We start from the raw sequence: 22,007 nt of genomic DNA, 5'->3' as shown, positions 1-22,007 counted from the left end.
AGAAATTTATTTAAAAAATCAAATTTTTTTTAAACTCAGATGAATGGAATCGACTCAAAAACTCGAATCGAATTACAATCAAAGTCGATTCGAATTTTAAAAACGATTCAAGTTTTTTTTTATCCATAAAAAACCTCAATTATCAGGAAGGCTGCAAACAACTCAAAATTGATCCCTGGGCCACTCTTATTGACTTAAACAGCAATTCGGCAGGTTTTATATGGCGAATAGTCAAAGTCGAGTTCTTAAAGGGCCAGAGTATGATAAATATCTAAAATCTAATTTGAATAACTCCCTAGTTGAATTTGACAGTTTTGACCATAAAAAAAAAACCTTGAATTTTTGAATTTCGAATTTGAATTTTCAATTCATGCCACCCTTCCCTCAAGTAGGCGCGCATGCGCACGAGGAACAAGACTCCAGACCCGACTGAGATAGGCAGCAGTTAGGGTCAGGGCACACGCTCAAATTCGGGGAGATTAGTCGCCCTGCGACAAATCTCCACTTCTTCGGGGCAACTAATCTCCCCAAACTGCCTCCCGCCGGCTAGAATGTAAATTGCCAGCGGGATGGCACTTGGAGCGATTCGTTTTTGTCCAACTTCGGAAAACGAATCGCCCTGAGTGCCATCCCGACGGGAGGCAGTTCAGGGAGATTATTCACCATCAAATTTAACTGAACTGGAGATATTTTGTATGGACGAATGGCCAAAAATACAACCATCCAGAATCCAGACACTCATCAAAGGCTATAGGAGGCGTTATATTTGCAAAAGGAGCTCAATTAAGTATTGATGTAACATCTCTATTGGGGTGCCCAAATTTATGCACCTGTCTAATTTTAAGATGCATGTTGCATATTTTGTGTTAATCCAATAAACTTTGTCACTAATGAAATACTAATGTTTCCATAAGGCATGTTATATATTAAAAGGAAAGCTCAGCCAATGATAAACAAAACTCCAAAGAATTAAGAGGGGTTCCCAAACTTTTTCATATGACTGTACACCCACTCGAGATTTGTGTGGACTTACATATTGTTTGAATGCCAGTGGTTTCACATCCTCACTCAAATGAAAGCTTCTATGTGAAGGCTATATGCCTATGAATTCCTTTATTATACTTACAAAGAATAATTATGTCCATTTGCAAGTGCCTCCACAGAAAACAACCCCAACTTTTATTTCCTCATAGTTTAGTTGTTCCATTCCCTTTACTAGTTTAGTTTCACGTCTCTACAATATTTCTGCCTTACTAATACCTGGAGCTCAAAATGGCACTGAAGGAAAGGATTGTTTGTTCTCATAAACATAATAGTTTTCATTGCTTTTGTTCATAGCCTTTTGTTATGTAACATATATACTTTTAGTAGCCACTGACTGACACTGCCTACAATTATACAGTCTGTTATCCACAAAAAACCCAAACTTTATGAATTTAGAAGGATGCCCACGGCACTACTAATTAGTGTGTTTCTAGCAATTCTGCCTTAATATGTATTTTGTATCTTTTATTTTTGTTGATTGGTTGCTTTAGGTAAATAGACCTGTAGTAAATTTCTTTTTTTACATAACCCTTTTGCAATTATTTTTTTCCCCAGCAGGGCTGTAGAGGTTTATGTACATAACCTACGGGCAAATGTCCCTGGTTGTTTAACTGCACACCAAACTTAAAGGTGTAGTACACCAATTTCTTCAACATGAGTGTAATGGCTAGGGCTTGTGCTGATCATAATTTTCGCCTTTTTTTTAATCATGGAAAAGGTATAGTTTTTGTTATTTTTGGAGCCAAACCCGTGCAAAAGGGGAAACCTGAAACTACTCAGTGTTTGGTGCTTGAAAGGTAGATAATTAGATTCCCAAAGCACAGACAATCCCCTGCATAATGGATTCCTGAATTAATATGAGTTCATTTGTACTTTTGCTGCTACAATAAATGCTAATATGTTCTTTTATACTCTAGGTATCCTGCAATATATTTAGAACCCTTCCCCCAAGTGACAGCAATGAATTTGATCCTGAGGAAGATGAACCCACGCTTGAAGCATCATGGCCACACTTACAGGTACTGTTGTGCATTCATTTGTCCACTCCATTATCCATAGATATGCTGTGCACTCAGGATAATAGTTGTAATGCTATTTGGGTAAGTTTAGTCTAAAAATAGTAGCATACCTCCCAACATTTTGGAAATAAAGAGGGACAACAATTTTTTCACACGTAGCGCAGCAAAAATTTTTGACCACGCCCTTTGTGTGACCACACCCCCTAATTAACATGTTCATTTTACAAAATTTGGCAGGTTATGAAAGTTTGAAAATAATTCTCCTTATCCAAACTGTTTTTTTGTGTCTCAAAATTGTTACAAAGTATCTTATTTGCACCTGGTGGCTGTTCTGGGCTCTCTGCCAAAAGCCAATTAAGTTAGAAACTTTGTTTCTTTTTCTGGCTGTTCAGTGCAGAGAAAATAGGGACTTTCCAGTACAAATGAGGGACTGCGGGTTGAGCTGTCAAAAGTGGGACTGTCCCTCCGAAAAAGGGACAGTTGAGAGGTATGATAGTAGGGATGCACCGAATCCAGGATTCCTTCTGGCCGAACCGAATCCGAATCCTAATTTGCATATGCAAATTAGTTGCTGGGAGGGAAATTTTGACTTTTTGTCACAAAACTAGGAAGTAAAAAAAATGTTTTCCCCCTTCCCACCCCTAATTTGCATATGCAAATTAGGATTCTGTTTGGTATTCGTCCGAATCTTTCGAGAAGGATTCGGGGGCTCAGCCGAATCCAAAATAGAGGATTCGGTGCATCCCTAAAAAATAGTCTTGGCGCTCCCACTTATGGCAACCGATTTTGCTGTTTTAGAAACAGATTGTTGGAACTTTGAATTGAAATGTTGTTTTGTATATTCACCGCCAAAAGTAGTAGTCATGACAAGTTGAAACGTAATTATAAAGTTTACTGCTCAATGTGAGTATCTTAGCTAGCACAAAAGTGACTGGAATCTCCCCTTGCCTTCTGAAAGTGCATAAAACTAGGTTTTTAAAGTAATTTCAGGCTAAAAAGAGCAAGGTGAGACGAATTAGAAGACTGAAATCGAGAGTTTCCAATGTAAATTCATACTGTGGTGGTTTTATTTCCCTATATTACTGACTTCGCTTCTTGTCCTATACAAGTACCTCCTAAAGGGCAAATCAACCTCAAAATAAAAATTTTCCTAATAAAAAGAAAACCCATAATTCTAAGAACTTTAAAATATACATTCATTGCAAATTTTCAGTGTTTTTAAAGTTATTTGTAAAACCAATTTATATTAAACGCAGCATTTGCTTAACTTCCAGTTGCTACTTTTTAAACAATGCTGCAACAGTCTTGGTTCCCCAGCAAAGTCAGGTCTGTTAATCAGCTGCCTTATCTTACATTGTATCAACAGTCTTAGGGTCAGGCCACACTGGGTGTTTTGGGGAGATTTGGCCGCCTGGTGACTAATCGCCTTGTTTTTGCCGCGACCAATCTCCCCAAACGCCTTCCTTCACTCTGCGCCGGCTAAAATGAAAAAAAAAACAAAAAAAACGCAGCGCTAATCACACACCGCGATTAGTTTTCCGAAGTTGCCCTTTAAATGAAAGTGTAATATAAACTTTAGCTTGCTGGAATAAGAAACTTTCTAAACTTTATACATACAATCAATAAAATATTCTGCATCGTTTCTGAAATAATCAAGTTGATCTTCCCTATCCCTCTCTCGGCATCTGTTTCTCTTCATTCTCTCTTCATGCAGCAGTTGGGTGTCAGATATTCATTGACAGTTAGATCAAATATATCCTATAAGGGAGCGTCCTTTTCCTAGCAGAGCTCATTCAAATAATGGATTCCAGTACAAATAAAGTCTAACAAAATAACTGCCTTTTGCACAAATTCTGCATGTAGAGAGACATAATTTCAGGTGATTTTAATAGAGTGAGCTCTAATACATCTTCTAATTCAAAAAGAGCCCCCCTATAAGATATCTTGGATCTAACTGTCAATGAATATCTGACACCCAACTGCTGCATGAAGACAGAATGAAGAGAAACAGATTCTGAGAGAGGAATAGTGAAGATTAACTTGATTATTTCAGAAACGCTGAAAATGTTTTAATTGGTTGTATTTAGAAAGTTTATTATTGCAATATGCTGAATCTAATATTACATTTTTTTCTTGCTATAGTTCCCCTTTAAGTTTGAAGTTTATAAGAGAGTTTTTTTTTGTGGAGACTGATTCATATGCCAAAGGTTCTGTAATGAAATGCACATAGCTGTACAGGTACAGTGTTTCTGAAAATTACAGACATGATGATAATGGTTCCCCCTCCATCGCTGTCACCTGATGATGTTGCTTTCTGACTTGAACTTGTTCTGCACTAGTGGGAATGATTTTTGCTTTCTCCTCTAATACACATGCAAAGCACTAGACCACACCTTGACCTGTCAAGTTTTCAGCTCTGAGATGGTCACTGAAATCAATTAAGGTGTCAGGATCACTTAAACTGTGATCTTGTTGACTATTTATGTCCATGTCCTGGAAAGTAGTACACTGTATTACTATGTGCTACATAGTAGTACAGGAAGTAGTATACAACATATTTAAAGGGAAACTAAAGCCGAGAAGTAGCTAGAAATGTTGTACATTATGTTTTGTGCTTCTGTACCAGCCCAAGGCAACCACAGTCCTTTAGCAGTAAAGATCTGTGTCTCCAAAGATGCCCCAGTAGCTCCCCATCTTCTTTTCTGCTGATTCACTGCACATGCCCTGTGCTGCTGTCACTTACTGAGCTTAGGGAGCCACTCACAATATGCAGTACACATAGAATAGAAATGTCACAATATAAGGCTTATTATTAGTAATTAATACAGATAATTACTACATGGCAGCACAGAAACCAGTGCATTTAGCATCAGAATTTAATAATCAGCAAACCTGTAGCATCAGCTTATATTACAGGGGAAGCTCATTTTCTGCTGGATAATTAGTGACGAGCCCTAAGCTTAGCTTCTCAACAGCTGCTCAGAGCCCACTGAGCATGTGAGTGTCACAGACACTTTCCAAGATGGTGACCCCCTGTGACAAGTTTGAAGTCCTGGATCATTGCTGCTATTGACAAGCTGAAACTTTAGCCTCGTGCAATAAGTTCACTATATAAAATATGGCATTTTTAGCCACATTCATTTTTAAGGTTTAGTTCTCCTTTAATGTTGGGCTTTAAAACATTGGTAAGTTGAATTATTTTACCAAAAAATATCGAAACTGGGCACCCTACACTCGCAGGGTCTGCTTCCTTTGTACGTTTGCCCCTAGGAGTAAGATCAGTGGAGCGGAACTGCTCTTGTTAATTTACTAATGTGGGTTCAGGTTTGTCAAAGCTATTCTTGTAAAGTGTATATTCATGGCTTGAAACACGTCTCCTTGTTCATCTGTCTTTCAGCTTATATATGAATTTTTCATACGATTTTTGGAAAGTCAAGAATTTCAACCCAGTATTGCCAAAAAGTATATAGATCAAAAATTTGTATTACAGGTAAGCATAAACATTTTAAACATTTTCTATAAAATGACTTTAGTGTCTGAAAAATATCAATCCTTGCACTATAGCGTAAATTATAGTATGGGATACGTTATCCAGAAAGTTCCGAATTACAGAAATGCTGTCTCCCATAGACCAAATAATTATAAAATAATCCAGATTTTTAAAAATGATTTCCTTTTTCTCTGTAATAATAAAAGAGTACCTTATACTTAAAGGGGTTGTTCACCTTTGAGAAGCTTTAGTATGACGTAGAGAGCGATATTCTGAGACAATTTGCAATTGGTTTTCATTTTTTATTATTGAAGGTTTTTGAGTTATTTAGCTTTTTATTCAGCAGATCTTCAGTTTGCATCTTAACCAATCTGGTAACTAGGGTCCAATTTACCCTAGCAACCATGCATTGATTTGAATAAGAGACTGGAATATAAATAGGAGATCAGGATCAGTATTAAAAAGTAACAATAACAATAAATTTGTAGCTTAAGGGTAGGACTACATGGACGTTTTTGGCGCGATCCGAAGCGCTGCAACAAAACGCCGGCGTCAAATCGTATGCGACGGAAATAAGGTAAGTAATGGAAGTGTAGGATGAAGTCGCAGCGTTGATCCGACACAACGCGACTGTCGGATGCAGATGCGGCGTCCTACCCGTACAGAGCATTTGTTTTTTGGAAAGGAGACGGGGACGCCCATTTGAAAGCTCAGAAGAAAAAGGAAAATAATAATTATAAAACAAATAAATAATGAAATCCAATTGAAAAGTTGCTTAGAATTGGTCGTTCTATGACATAATAAAAGTTACCTTAAAGGTTAACCACCCCTTTAATCCAAACTAAGATATAATTAATCCTTATTGGAAGCAAAACCAGCCTATTGGGCTAATTTAATATTTACATGATTTTCTAGTAGATTTAAGGTATGAAGAACCAAATTACGGAAAGATCCGTTACCAGGAAAACCCCAGGTCTGGAGAATTCTGGATTACAGGTCCTATACCTGTACCTACATATGAACACTGATACTTCCACTGTACAAATTGAGCCTGAAGACATAAAAAGTGAAATACATCCACTTAGACTTTAATATCTGCAGGCTCTCTTGTAATTTTTGTAACGTGGGACCCTAATTGTGTGTGTCTCTCTCACTCTCACTCTCTCTCTCTCTCTCTCTCTCTCTCTCTCTCTCTCTCTCTCTCTCTCTCTCTCTCTCTCTCTCTCTCTCTCTCTCTCTCTCTCTCTCTCTCTCTCTCTCTCTCTCTCTCTCTCTCTCTCTCATATATGCTAGAAGTGTTTAATTAAAATGTTGAAAATTAAGGAACCTACGATTAATACATTTATAAATAGAATCCAATATAAATGGCTCTCGTGCTGTGCATATTTATATTTACACTTGTTTCACTTGACGGGTTTTTACTGTAATAAGAGAAACCAGTCCTTTTCTTTGCAGTGTCTCCCTGCTATTAAATAACTGTTTTGCTTTCTCTTGTAAGTTTTCGTGTAGATTTTAAAAGTGCTGCAGCTTACTGTGCCTCCACCTTTCTCTTAACAGAATGTTCTATAAATGGCATGTAAGTTATGCAGATGCCTCAGCCAACATTAGAAACAATAATCTTTCCATGAATATTTAACTTGAGTTTTCTCTACACTGGCTCCCCTGATTCGTTAAAAACAAAACATGAAAGATTGTGGTAGTAGGACTTGTCCATGCCTCATTCGTAAATGCCTGACCAGTTGCTGATGTTTTAGTACTGCATATTGTTATTGGGGATGCACCGAATCCACTATTTTGGATTCGGCCGTACCCCCGTATCCGTCACAAAATATATACCCAATATAATGGGGTATATTTATCACAGAGTGACGTTAGAGGTCACCACAGTCCTCTAGAGTGAAATTCCGCCACTCTATTCATTCCTTTGGGATTTGTAAAAGAGTATTTATTAGTAGGTGAAATAAATATGCCTTTCTAAATCCCATAGAAATGAATGGAGAGTGGCGGAATTTCACTCAAAAGGACCTAACTTCACTCTTTGATAAATATACCCTATTGAGTTAAAAAAACAAAAAAAAAAGCCAAAAAGACATTTCTTACAAAGTGGTACTGATGGTGCTAAAGAGTGGCTTCACAGATCAGCATTGCAAGCATATCCAATATCGTGTACAATTGGCTCCCTCTAAATTTGACGTGCGTCAACAATTTTTTGCAGCCCGTCAAAATGTTTTTGACGCCCATAGACTTTTATGGCCACCGGCGTCATTTCGCCAGCGTCAATTTTTGATGAAACGCGTCTAATTCGCCCAAGCCTAGTTATGTCCTGTAGATTCCATTTCAAACAAATAATTCACATATACAAAATGATTTCCTTTTTTCTGTAATAATACAACAGCACCATGTACAGGTATGGGCTCCGTTATCCAGAAACCCGTTATCCCAGTATTGCCCAGTATTCTAAAGATTCCTCTTTGTATGCATTCAGTTACTCCCTTTCATCTCTTGTATTCTGGTTTCAACACTAAGAAATATTGTCTGGTTCCATTTATACTAGAGCAAGGGTCCCCAACCTTTGTTACCCGTGAGCCACATTCAAGGATAAAAAAAGTTAGGGAGCAACACAGGCATTTAAAAACTTTCTGGCAAACCAAAAAAGGGCTGTGATTGGCTATTTGGTAGCCCCTATGTGGACTGGCAGCCTATAGGAGGCTCGAATTTAAAAATAAGCTCCTGCTTTGAGGCCACTGGGAGCAACATGCAAGGGGTTGGTGAGCAACATGTTACTCACGAGCTACTGGTTGGGGATCACTGTACTAGAGCAATAAATTGCTGCATTGTAACTAGATCAGTCTGCTTTGTATTTATTTATTAATTTTGGAATAGAATGTAGCAGATATGAAATTCTTCAATGCCCTAACTGCCTCTACAAATACATTCCATTATCAACCACTAGATGTTACTGATCCTATTCTGTGCTAGGCATGTGATGATGGTCTGTGCATTGTCTGAATAGCTTAATACATTCCATGAATATTTAAAGCTGATAACGTAATCACCAATCAGCCACTGTAAGGCTACACATGGGGGGTAAATTTACTAAGCGGCGAAAATTCGCCGGTGATGACTTCGCAGGCATCGCAACACTTCGCCAGGCAAAAATTAGCTCAGACAACGCTAATTTACTAAAATGCGAAGTTGCATCCAGGGCGCCAAACGCTGGCGAATTTTCGTTAGTGTTACTTCAAATGAAGTCGCGCTAGCGTTCAATTATGCCTAGCGCAACTTTGTTGGATGTCTTCGCTCAGGCTAATTTGCAAACGGCGAAAAATTATTAAGTTTGAATGGAGGTATATGTTATAGCAAATACATTACATTACACAAGTCCAGGGAACCTTAATAAAGACAATAGAGTTGTTATATTGCCCTACACATGAGCCCACTGTATAGTTAATGTGCCATATATTAGAAAATGTATGGGGGAACCCGGTTACACAAAAAAAATTTCAAGGGCTTTTGCAGCCTATCCCTCTTGAAAAATTAAAAAAACGCCAGTGCTTTTTGGGCCTTTTTTTGGGAAACTTTTTCCACTAAAAATATGATGTAAGTAACAGAAGATTGAGGAATATCTATGCACTACACTTGGTCTGAGCTGGCGAAGGCGAGTTTGGTGAAAGAGAAGAACGTTCAGTAAAATCAGCATCTTAGTGAATTTGCGGAGTAACGTCCATTCGCCAGAGTGAAAATTCGGCCTGGTGTTAAGAGTGCGAAGCAACGATAGCGTCTATCTCCTTCGATAGCGCAGTTATGCCCGAGCCCGTTAGTAAATCGGCCTGAAAGCAGTAACGCTGGCGAATTGTCGCCAGCGATAGGGTAAAACTCCACCGGTGATTTCAACGTGATCCGACGCATTGCGCTAAAAAGCAGGCATCAGGTCGGATGCAACGAAAGTAAGGTAAGAGATGGAAATGTCGGATGAAATCTCAGCGTTCATCCGGCGCAACATGACTGTTGGATGCAGACGCAGCACACAGCGTCTGCTTCAGACAGTCGTGACGCGTAGGACAAACGCTGCGACACCATCCGACGTTCCTGTTGCTTACCTTATTTCCGTCGCATCCGACTTGACATCTGCGTTTTTGCACAGCGTGTTGGATCGCGTCGAAATTGTCCGTGGAGTTCCTCCCTTAGTCACTTCGCCTTTAGTATATCTGCCCCTTGGTTCTAATGCCTGTTGAAATTTGGTGAATTTGATGCTGCCGTCAAAGTTAATTTTATTTCTTTAGAAATATTGACTTGATTTGGTCATACTTTCACTGAAGCAATTCTAGAACAAATTAGTAATGATTCTTATTCCCCTTTTTTTAGCTTTTAGAGCTATTTGACAGTGAAGACCCTCGTGAAAGGGACTATTTAAAAACAGTCTTACACAGAATTTATGGCAAGTTTCTGGGACTCCGAGCATTTATTCGAAAACAGATTAACAATATTTTTCTACGGTAAGTAGATCTTTACTGTATAAATATGTAATACATAAGTGTGCAAATATGACTGAAGATTAAGTGCTTCAGTAAAGGCCTCATTGGACATCAATCTGTGTGCCTTATGAAAGATGTTTTTTGGTAACTTTAGTGTGAAAGAAATATGTAGTGTATCCTAAATTTACCAACAAACCTCTTTAATAAAAGTATGGCTGATCACCTAATGACCGTTAATTCAAAAATACTGTCTAGAAGCGTGCAGACTAACTATTAAGTGGCTATATACTGTTCTGTTTTCTGACCCCTTTTCTTATTTTTTATTTTAATTTTCTAGATTTGTTTATGAAACTGAACACTTTAATGGAGTAGCAGAATTGCTGGAAATATTAGGAAGGTAAGCTGTAATAATGTATGGAATGTGGGTGGGAAAACATTGTGGCCTTACATGATAACTAAATTAAAGTGAATTATATTGTTCCTGTGGCTAAAAAGTGTTATAATAATGATATTACCATCCCCTCATTCGTATCATACTTTATGCTTGAGGCCACAGACTGGAAAGTTCTTTACACCTGAGCTCAGACTGACCAGCAGTCATATTAAAGGACCAGTAACAGCAAAAAGCAAAAAAATTCTAAAAAAAAAAATCGTTATTTTGCTACAAAAAAAAAAATTCCAACACATATTAAACTTTAAAATCGCTAAAACTTTATTAAAGGGATACTGTCATGGGAAAAAAAAATGTTTACAAAATGAATCAGTTAATAGTGCTGCTCCAGCAGAATTCTGCACTGAAATCCATTTCTCAAAAGAGCAAACAGATTTTTTGATATTCAGTTTTGAAATCTGACATGGGGCTAGACATATTGTCTATTTCCCAGCTGCCCCAAGTCATGTGACTTGTGCTCTGATAAACTTCAATCACTCTGTAGTGCTGTACTGCAAGTTGGAGTGATATCACCCCCCTCCCTTTTCCCCCCAGCAGCCAAACAAAAGAACAATGGGAAGGTAACCAGATAGCAGCTCCCTAACACAAGATAACGGCTGCCTGGTAGATCTAAGAACAACACTCAATAGTAAAAACCCATGTCCCACTGAGACACATTCAGTTACATTGAGAAGGAAAAACAGCAGCCTGCCGCAAAGCATTTCTCTCCTAAAGTGCAGGCACAAGTCACATGACCAGGTGCAGCTGGGAAATTGACAAAATGTCTAGCCCCATGCCAGATTTCAAAATTGAATATAAAAAAATCTGTTTGCTCTTTTGAGAAATGGATTTCAGTGCAGAATTCTGCTGGAGTAGCACTATTAACACTCATTTTGAAAAAAAAAAATTTCCCATGACAGTATCCCTTTAAAAAATAACTTGTCGAAACTTCGCTTGCGCTCCTCTTCAGAAACGGCTGCAGGGCGACGATCCATTGTGCAGCACTCGATTTCTCCTACCTGGCTGGCTATCTCCTATAAGGAAGGCAGGGAGGAGAAATGGAGAGCCGCATGATGGATCACCTTTTCTGAAGAGGAGCGCAAGCGGAGTTTTGGTAATTTATTTCTTAATAAGGACTTAGCGACTTTAAAATTTAATATGTGTTGGTGTCTTTTTTTCGTAGCATACCAACTAATTTTTTTTTTCTGTTACTGGTCCTTTAAAGATGTCATATTTTGTATCTCTCTAATCACAAATAGCATATGATCTGTGAACAAAACCCGGTAATAAAGTTTTAATGAGAATTATGTTTCTGTTTTATTTTTGTTTTCCAGTATTATCAATGGCTTTGCATTGCCTCTCAAAGCAGAGCATAAACAGTTTCTTGTTAAGGTGCTGATACCTCTGCATACTGTACGGAGCTTATCCCTCTTCCATGCACAGGTAAGCTTTCTGAAAACTAAACCATCAGTCTAAATTACAAAAGCAATTAAGCTGCTGTCATGGGGCCAAAATTGCTGGTGAGAAAAGCACAGCTGAGCACAGCAATATTCCAGTGGAGATCACGGATTGCCAATAGGGTATGAAGTGATTTTATTACTTTTTAGAAATCCTTAGTTACCTTTGTACACATTTGAAAATGGAAATTCATCCATCACTATTAGCAAGTACAGTTAGGCCTATAAATCTTTGGACAGAGACAACTTTTTTCTAATTTGGGTTCTGTACATGACCACAATGAATTCTAAATGAAACAACTCTGATGCAGTTGAACTGCAGACTTTCAGCTTTAATTCAGTGGGTTGAACAAAAAGATTGCATAAAAATATGAGGAACCAAAGCCTTTTTTTAAGACAATCGCTTCATTTCAGGGGCTCAAAAGTAATTGGACAATTGACTCAAAGGCTATTTCATGGGCAGGTGGGGGCAATTCCTTCGTTATGTCATTATCAATGAAGCAGATAAAAGCCCTGGAGTTGATTTGAGGGGGGGGGGGTGCTTGTATGTGAAACAGACAACATGTGGTCAAAGGAGCTCTCTATGCAGGTGAAACAAGCCATCCTTAAGCTGCAAAAACAGAAAAAAACCCATCCCAGAAATTGCTACAATATTAGAAGTGGCAAAATCTACAGTTTGGTACAACCTGAGAAAGAAAGAGAAATCACTGGTGAACTCAGCAACGCAAAAAGACCTGGATGTCCACGGAAGACAACAGTGATGGATGATCTCAGAATCATTTCCATGGTGAAGAGAAACCCCTTCACAACAGCCAAACAAGTGAACAACAGTCTCCAGGAGGTAGAGTCTCCATATCCAAGTCTACCATAAAGAGAAGACTGCATGAAAGTAAATACAGAGGGTGCACTGCAAGGTACACGCCACTCATAAGCATCAAGAATAGAAAGACTAGATTGGACTTTGCTAAAAAAACATCTAAAAAAAGTCAGCACAGTTCTGGAAAAATATTCTTTGGACAGATGAAACCAAGATCAACCTCTACCAGAATGATGGCAAGAAAAAAGTATGGAGAAGACGTGGAACAGCTCATGATCCAAAGCATAGCATGTGATGTATAAAACATTTGGGGGGCAGTGTGATGGCTTGGGCGTGCGTGGCTGCCAGTGGCACTGGGACACTAGTGTTTATCCATCATGTGACACAGGACAGAAGCACAAGAATGAATTGTCAGCTGTTCAGAGACACTGCTCAAATCCAGCTAAATGCAGTCACATTGATTGGGAGGTGTTTCATAATGACCCAAAACATACAGCCAAAGCAACCCAGGAGTTTATTAAAGCAAAGAAGTGGAATATTCTTGAATAACCAAGTCAGTCACCTGATCTGAACCCAATTGAGCTGCATTTCACTTGTTGATGACTAAACTTGGGCCAGAAAGGCCACAAACAAACAGCAAGTGAAAGCCGCTGCAGTAAAGGCCTGGCAGAGGATTAAACAGGAGGAAACCCAGAATGTGGTGATGGCCATGAGTTCAAGACTTCAGGCTGTCATTGCCAGCAAAGGAGTTTCAAGTATAAGAAATGAACATTTTATTTCCAGTTTTTTAATTTGTCCATTTACTTTTGAGCCCCTGAAATGAAGTGATTGTGTTAAAAAAGGCTTTAGTTCCTCACATTTTTATGCAATCTTTTTGTTCAACCCACTGAATTAAAGCTGAAAATCTGCAGTTCAACTGCACCTGAGTTGTTTTATTTCAAATTCATTGTCTCTGTCCAAAGATTTATGGGCCTAACTGTATTACCAATTAAGAATCCCTGGAGATTGATTTGTTGGCATAGGTGCCTAATTGCAATATTGCAGATACCCAAGCTATCGGCAATTCATTTGGATTAGTCTGTTAGCGTTTAGACATACAGGTATGGGACCTGTTATCCAGAATGCTCGGGACCTGGGGATTTCCGGATAACGGATCTTTCCGTAATTTGGGTCTTCATGTTTAAGTCTACTAGAAATGAATTTAAACATTAAATAAACCAAGGATTAATTATATCTTGGTTGAGATCAAGTACAAGCTACTGTTTTATTATTACAGAGAAAAAGGAAATCATTTTTAAAAATTTGGATTATTTGGATAAAATGGAGTCTATGGGAGAAAGCCATTTCGTAATTCGGAGCTTTCTGGATATCGGGTTTCCAGATAAGGGATCCTATACCTGTAGAAGCAAACATCTGATAATTTGCTATGGCCAAATTCATGAGTGCTGTTTTGCCGGTATTTTCATACAATACCCCAGTATATGACTATGGAATTTAAAACTGTATAGCATTCCCATTTATAATTGTTTTTTTTTCCCTTTATTACTTTTGTTAGCTGGCATATTGTATAGTACAGTTTCTGGAGAAAGATCCTACACTCACAGAACCAGTAAGTGCTGCCAATCAATTTAGAACTAGAATGTTTTGTCTGTATTTGCGCTGAAGGGTGAGAGTAAAAAAAAATTTGCATTTTCAACTTTCAATAGGTCATTAGAGGGCTGATGAAATTTTGGCCGAAAACATGCAGCCAGAAAGAGGTAAGCAGCTTGATGAAATGTAATTGTGAATCACTGTAAAACACTAGGGGCTTTGCATGAAACCTTTATAGATGTCCTTGTAAGATAATAAAAATATTTTCCTGTAACCTTTTGAATCCCAGTTTCTGTGTGTAGTTGGAACGTGCTGTGTGATTCACAGATAAATAACGGAGAGTTGCATTAGCAGTAGGGATCCACCGAATCCATTATTTTGGTTCGGCCGAACCCCCGAATCCTTCATGAAAGATTCAGCCGAATACCGAACCGAATCCTGGATTTGGGGCATCTCTAATTAGCAGGTTAATTAGATTCCTGGTTAAAAAGTGATGAGTAATGCTCATGTGCATTTTACATTCATTTCTATTGTTGTTTATAGCCAATTAATATTGCCACAAAGTTGTACGGCTTAAAGGAACAGTAACACCCAAAAATTTGTGTTTTAAAGTAATTAAAATATCATGTAGTGTTGCCCTGCACTGGTAAAACTGATGTTTGGTTCAGAAACACTACTATAGTTCATAAACAAGCTGCTGTGTAGCAATGGTGGAATTTGAAAAAAGGTTAAATGGCACAGGTTAAATAGTGGATAACAGATAACTCCATTATGTTCTATGGAGCTTATCTGCTGTCACCTGAACCTTTTCTCCTTTGGCTACACAGCAGTTTATTTATATAAACAATAGAAGTATTTCTGAAGCAAACACAGCAGTTTTACCAGTGCAGGGCAACACTGCATTCTATTTTTATTCCTTAAAACACTTTCATTTTCTAAGTTACTGTTCCTTTAATCACAAAACCAGACCAACCAATGAGCTTGATTTGGCACAAAAATACACAGATCTCGTTTTCCCCACCCACTCAACCACGTGATATTGGCTCATGGGCTGATGTGTCGGATCTAGGGATGCAACAAATCCAAGATTCGGTTCCGGATTCAGCCAGAATTTGGCCGAATCCTTCTGCCAGGCCGACCCGAATCCTAATTTGCATATGTAAATTAGGGCCGGGTATGAAAATCATGTGACCATCACAAAAGTCTTTTTCCACTTTTTCCTTTCCTACCCTTAATTTGCATATGCAGTTCAGTATTCAGCTGAATCTTTCACCAAGGATTCGGTAATTCGGCCGAATCCCAATTAGTGGATTCGGTGCATCCCTAGTCAGATCAGAGCAGTTTGGTCTTTCATGTTTTAGCCACATTTCTGTAATGTCTGCCAATTCACCAGGCTCTATAAATTACTCATGAATATCCTGCTCTGTTCTATTGCTCAATTTGACAGGAGCTGTTGAACTGAACAGGAAAGCGTCAGGACTTCCTCCTGCGTCAATACATTATGTTTTACATTCTGTCCAGCTCCCACCTGTAGAGAACAAGTTGCATCTGTTACACATTGATGATATTTGCAATTTAATTGCAGAAGTGCTCATAAGAGTGCTCTGACTTATGCCCCCTTTATGGCATATGGCACAGGAAGCATTTTGACGGGTGATGACATCGCAACGGGGAAAAAAGGGGTGGTCAAAACACTCGTGTCCATCACCACTCCTAATTTAATGGAAAGCGCCCAGGCTGCTGAACACTGCTCCATGTTAAATAACATTAGGAGCGGTGACATGATGGGTTTTGTCCTCCGCTACTGCAACTGCTTTCCACTGGATGGCAATGGCATTCAAAATGCTTCATGAGCCAATAAACTTAAAGGGATACTGTAATGGGAAAAATGCTGCTCCAGCATAATTCTGCACTGAAATCCATTTCTCAAAAGAGCAAACAGATTTTTTTATATTCAATTTTGAAATCTGACACGGGGCTAGACATATTGTCAATTTTTCAGCTGCCCCAAGTCATGTGACTTGTGCTCTGATAAACTTCAATCACTCTTTACTGCTGTACTGCAAGTTGGAGTGATTATCACCCCCTCCCTTTTCCCCCCCAGCAGCCAAACAAAAGAACAATGGGAAGGTAACCAGATAGCAGCTCCCTAACACAAGATAACAGCTGCCTGGTAGATCTAAGAACAACACTCACTAGTAAAAACCCATGTCCCACTGAGACACATTCAGTTACATTGAGAAGGAAAAACCGCAGCCTGCCAGAAAGCATTTCTCTCCTAAAGTGCAGGCACAAGTCACATGACCAGGGGCAGCTGGGAAATTGACAAAATGTCTAGCCCCATGTCAGAATTCAGAATTGAATATAAAATAATCTGTTTGCTCTTTTGAGAAATGGATTTCTGTGCAGTATTCTGCTGGAGTAGCACTATTAACTGATGCATTTTGGGGAAAAAAACATGTTTTCTGATGACAAGATCCCTTTAACGTAATCTTACAATCAACTGTTTGGATTAAACATGACTTTATTGGAAAGCACTATATATGCTTCCAAGTGTTTGAGGATGTTAAATAAAGCTAAATAATTGCTAATAATGATATTTTTAGAGATTTTATTGGTGCGTGTGGGTTCTTTTGCTTTATTGCAATGTGTTTAGGAACCAGAGCTTGCCAATTTCTCATATATGTGCCTAAAAGACAGTTTAAAGGACCAGTAACTTTTTTTTTTTTTTTTTAAATGTTAGTATACAAGGAAAAAAACAAAAACAAACCACAGACAAATGAAACCTTGAAATCGCTAAGTCTTTATTAAGAAATAACTTACTGAAACTCTTCGGAAAAGGCGATCCATCATGTGGCGCTCGATTTCTTCTCCCTGCCTTCCTTATAGGAGATAGCCAGGGAGGAGAAATCAAGTGCCGCACGATGGATCATCACCTTTTCTGAAGAGGAGCGCAAGCGGAGTTTCGGTAAGTTATTTCTTAATAAAGACTTGCCGATTTCAAAGTTTCATTTATCTTTTTTTCGTTGCATACTAACAAATTTTTTTTTTTTTTTTTTTTTTTTTTTTAAATTGCCTACATTCTGAATTGTTCAAAAATTTCTGCTTTATTTTGCTTCAGGTTATGTTCCTAGGAGAGTTAGAGGAGATTCTCGATGTGATTGAACCCTCACAATTTGTTAAAATTCAGGAACCTTTGTTTAAACAGATTTCCAAGTGTGTATCAAGCCCTCACTTCCAGGTGAGTGATTGTGTGAGTGACAGCTGAACGCCAGTGCTAATATTATGTGATTGCCAGTAAAGAAGTATGTTGTAGTGAGTGATATTCTGAGACAATTTGCAATTCGTTTTCATTTTATTGTGGTTTTTGTGTTATTTAGCTTTTTATTCAACAGCTCTCCAGTTTCAACAGTCTGGTTGGTAGGGTACAAATGATATAGTGGTAGGGTTTGTGCCAATGCCACACAGAAAAGTATGTAAATAAATATAATAGGTACTACTCAAAAATGAATCAAATATAGTTCAAATATTAAATCTAAGAGGATTTACTCGCAGTTCACCCCAGTCCCAGGGTGCAAAACCAAGTCAACATTTCAAAAAAAGATGTGAGGACCTCCAATAATAATGAAACAATCAGTTAAAAGTATTAGGACATAAAAAAACCTAACGCGTTTCATGCCTGTTGGGGCACTTACTCATAGGCTGATAAGTGCCCCAACAGGCACGAAACGCGTTAGGTTTTTTTTATGTCCTAATACATTTTTTAACTGATTGTTTCATTATTATTGGAGGTCCTCACATCTTTTTTTTTTTTTTTTTTGAAAGGGTACAAATTACCCTAGCAACCTTACACTGATATAAATAAGAGACTCTGATATGAATAGGAGAGACCTAAATAGAAAGATGAGTAATAAAAGGTAGTAATAACAATAAATATGTAGCCTTACAGAGCATTTGCTTTTATATGGGGTCAATTTTAAAGCTGGAAAGAATCAGAAGGAGAAGGCATATATTCATAAACTATAAGAAATAAACAATGAAAACCAATTGATAAGCCATTAAGCATTCTGTAACATACTAAAAGTAAGTTAAAGGTGAACCACCCCTTTAAGTTACTTGGGTTAGTGAGCAGGAGCATTGGTCAGTAGTTTCAGATAAAGGATTATAGTCACTGGACGGGATCTTAACATTTAAAAATCCCTTCTCCTTTAAAAGCCTTAAATAGCCTTCTGCTGTTGTGCTAACTGAATAAAACAGGTTTTAAATTCCTGTCCAATTCTTATCATTTGAATGGTGGATAGGCATATTATACATGTTATATTACGCCAAGTATGCACACGATTTCCACTTGCCTGCCTCAGGAGTGTAGCAGTTTATGGAAGGTGGAGCTGAAGGATTCTCATTGTATAAATTCTTAAAGGAGAATTCAACCCGTAATAAAAAAAAAAACCCTGCCCCCCCCCTAAAGTTTCAGCTTGTCAATAGCAGCAATGATCCAGGACTTCAAACTTGTCACAGGGGGTCACCATCTTGGAAAGTGTCTGTGACACTCACATGCTCAGTGGGCTCTGATTGGCTGTTGAGAAGCTAAGCTTAGGGGTCGTCACTAATTATCCAGCAGAAAATGAGCTTCCCCTGTAATATAAGCTGATGCTACAGGTTTGCTGATTATTAAATTCTGATGCTAATTGCACTGGTTTCTGTGCTGCCATGTAGTAATTATGTATATTAATTACTAATCGGCCTTATATTGTGACATTTCAATTCTATGTGTACTGAATATTGTGAGTGGGTCCCTAACTCAGTAAGTGACAGCAGCACAGAGCATGTGCAGTGAATCCACAGAAAAAAAGATGGGGAGCTACTGGGGCATCTTTGGAGACACAGATCTTTACTGCTTAAGGGATTTGGTTGCCTTGGGCTGGTACAGAAGCACAAAACATAATGTACAACATTTCTAGCTACTTCTTTAGTTTAACTTTCCTTGTCCTTTAAACCAGTTTCCGGACATAAACCTGAACATTCCACTTGCTTGGTATTAAAAGGACCAGTGACATCAAAAAATGTAAAAAAAACAATTGTTGGTATACATTGAAAAAAAAAAACACCAAGACAGTAATTAAACTTTAAAATCGTAAAGTCTTTATTAAGAAATAACTTACCAAAACTCTGCTTCCGCTTCTCTTCAGAAAAGGCGACAGGGCGACATTCCATCATGCAGCGCTCGATTTCTCCTCCCTGGCTATTTCCTATAAGGAAGGCAGGGAGGAGAAATCGAGCGCTGCATGATGGATCACTTTCTCAAAAGGAGCACAAGCGGAATTTCGGTAAGTTATTTCTCAATAAAGACTTTGCTATTTTAAAGTTTAATTTGGCTTAGTGGGTTTTTTTTCCCAGTGTATGCTAATGAATTTAAAAGAATTTGATGTTACTGGTCCTTTAAACGACCTGTAACATAAAAATTTCGTTGCTACATAACGAAAAATACACAAAGGCACATTTAACTTTAAATTTGCAAAGTCTTTATTAAGAAATAACTCACCGATACTTCGCTTGCGCTCCTCTTCAGAAAAGGTGACAGGGCGACAATCCATTATGCGTAGCTCGATTTCTCCTCCCTTCCTTGTATTGGAGATAGCCAGGGAGGAGAAATCGAGTGCCGCACGATGGATCGTCACCCTGTCGCCTTTTCTGAAGAGGAGCGCAAGCAAAGTATCTAAGTTTTTTCTTAATAAAGACTGTGAATTCAAAGTTAAAGGAGAAGGAAAGGTTAAAACTAAGTAAGCTTTATCAGAAAGGTCTATATAAATATACCAGTAAACCCTCAAAGAAATGCTGCTCTGAGTCCTCTGTCAAAATAAACAGCACATTTCTTTCCTTCTATTGTGTACTCATGGGCTTCTCTATCAGACTTCCTGTTTTCATCTTAAACCTCCAGGGCTAGGGCTTGACCATGCTCAGTTTGCTTCTCTCTCCCCTCTCCTCTCTGCTGTAATCTAAACCCAGAGCTATGTGTAAGCAGGGAGAGACTCCGGAAGGAAGTGATGTCACAATAAGCTAATGTGGCAGCTAATATCCAAAAAAAACCAAGAGCTTCTAGAGCTGTTTACTCGGGTATGGTAAAACATTCTACAGAATAAATATAGTGTTATAGCTTGCACTATTGTGGCTAATCTATTGGCAATAAACTGGTTTGGTAGCTTTCCTTCTCCTTTTTTCCGTTATGTAGAAATGAATTTAAAAAAAAATTACTAGTCCTTTAAGGGCTTTTACGAACGGGCACAAGTATACAAATGCTGCTGCTTTTATCCCCCTGAATTTTCATTTTGAATTGGCAAATATGACCTGAAACTGTTTTTCTCTCGTAAGTGCAGTTTGTATGGTGGAAAGTTCACAAGGCGCTGTCTGTCGGGGGGAGGTCAGGAATAGCTGTGGTCCGCACAGAAAGTTTTTCATGTTAACTTCGCCTTTGAAAGATATAAATTATTGAATTTAAATCTTTAGTTGGTTATAGTTATTTTATTATTTTTTTTCTTTAAATGTTTTTTTTCTTTCTGTTCAAGGTGGCCGAACGAGCGCTTTACTATTGGAACAATGAATACATCATGAGCCTAATAGAGGAGAATTCAAACGTCGTCCTTCCCATAATGTTTGCAAGTCTGTACAGGATTTCCAAAGAACACTGGAATCCGTAAGTGTAAATTTAAGCTGCTGTTCTTATTCCCGCTCCCTGATGTGCAGCGTTTGCTGTCGTTGTCTGACCTCTGCTGGATACAGCACAACCGTACAAACATATCCAACAGTGTAGTTACGTCAATTTCGTTGCCAGCATGAAATATAAAAATTCTGTCCTGTTTAGCCCAATAAGAATAAACATAGGTAGATATTTGGTTTTTTTTAATTCAATTGGCTAGTGGTTTCTCTACACTGCCCCAACTTCCTTAGGGCAGGGCAGATTCGGGGAGATTTAGTCGCCTGGCGACTAATCGCCTCTTCTGCGGGGTGACAATCTCCCCGAACTGCCTTCTGTCTGCACTTCAATTTCCGAAGTCGCCCGAAGTTTCCTGAGGCAACTTTGGGCGACTCCGGAAATCGAAGTGCTGCGAGTGACATTGCTCTGGCATTTTCTCATTGTATCAGGGGGAAGGCAGTTCAAGGAAATTGTCGCCCCGCAGAAGAGGCGATTAGTCGACAGGCGACTAAATCTCCCCGAATCTGCCCGTGTGCCCCTGCCCTTATATCACTGAGTGATCATCAGTTGTTATCTCCTGATGCCAGTCTATTATTTAGCAGTTATTTATCTAATGCTGCTGTTACTACAGTTGGCAACAGCTAATAGATGTATTTGTCAGCTGGGAATTGTAGTTTGGCAGTGTTTAAAGGAGAACTAAACCCTAAAGTTAAAAAAACTCCTCCCCAGCCTAGCTGTTACCCCTGGTTAATGCCCCTAAGTCTTTACTTACCCCTCTGTGCAGATTTTGTGCAGCGGAGTTCACAGCAACCATCTTCTTCTCTTCAGTAATCTTCAGAATGAGATCGGCGCATGCGCAGTTGGAGCAATTTTCTGTTTCATAACAACTGCGCATGCGCCTGAACTCACGAAAATTGCCGAAGCGCCAGTCTCATTCCATGAACTCCGCTGGGCAGAATCTGCACGGTAAGAATCTGCACTGCTAAGTAAAGAC

At 38.6% G+C, this 22,007-nt stretch overlaps 1 protein-coding gene across 3 annotated transcripts in view; it reads left to right on the top strand.

Moving 5' to 3' along the window:
* ppp2r5e.S (protein phosphatase 2 regulatory subunit B', epsilon) overlaps nucleotides 1–22,007 on the top strand; it is a 51,576-nt gene that overhangs the window by 22,620 nt on the left and 6,949 nt on the right. For all 3 annotated transcript variants that reach the window (XM_018232065.2, XM_018232064.2, NM_001094776.1), the window contains 9 exon segments: nucleotides 1,962–2,063; nucleotides 5,461–5,553; nucleotides 9,919–10,049; nucleotides 10,366–10,425; nucleotides 11,793–11,901; nucleotides 14,288–14,341; nucleotides 14,439–14,489; nucleotides 17,444–17,563; nucleotides 20,886–21,013. In XM_018232065.2, coding sequence (XP_018087554.1) covers nucleotides 1,962–2,063; nucleotides 5,461–5,553; nucleotides 9,919–10,049; nucleotides 10,366–10,425; nucleotides 11,793–11,901; nucleotides 14,288–14,341; nucleotides 14,439–14,489; nucleotides 17,444–17,563; nucleotides 20,886–21,013 — 848 coding nt within the window.

This window comes from Xenopus laevis, chromosome 8S (genome assembly GCF_017654675.1).
Source record: "Xenopus laevis strain J_2021 chromosome 8S, Xenopus_laevis_v10.1, whole genome shotgun sequence".
In the NCBI taxonomy this organism is placed as follows: Eukaryota; Metazoa; Chordata; class Amphibia; order Anura; family Pipidae; genus Xenopus; species Xenopus laevis.
The sequence above is the reverse complement of the archived record's forward strand: the minus strand, read 5'-3'. Positions and strand labels throughout refer to the sequence as shown.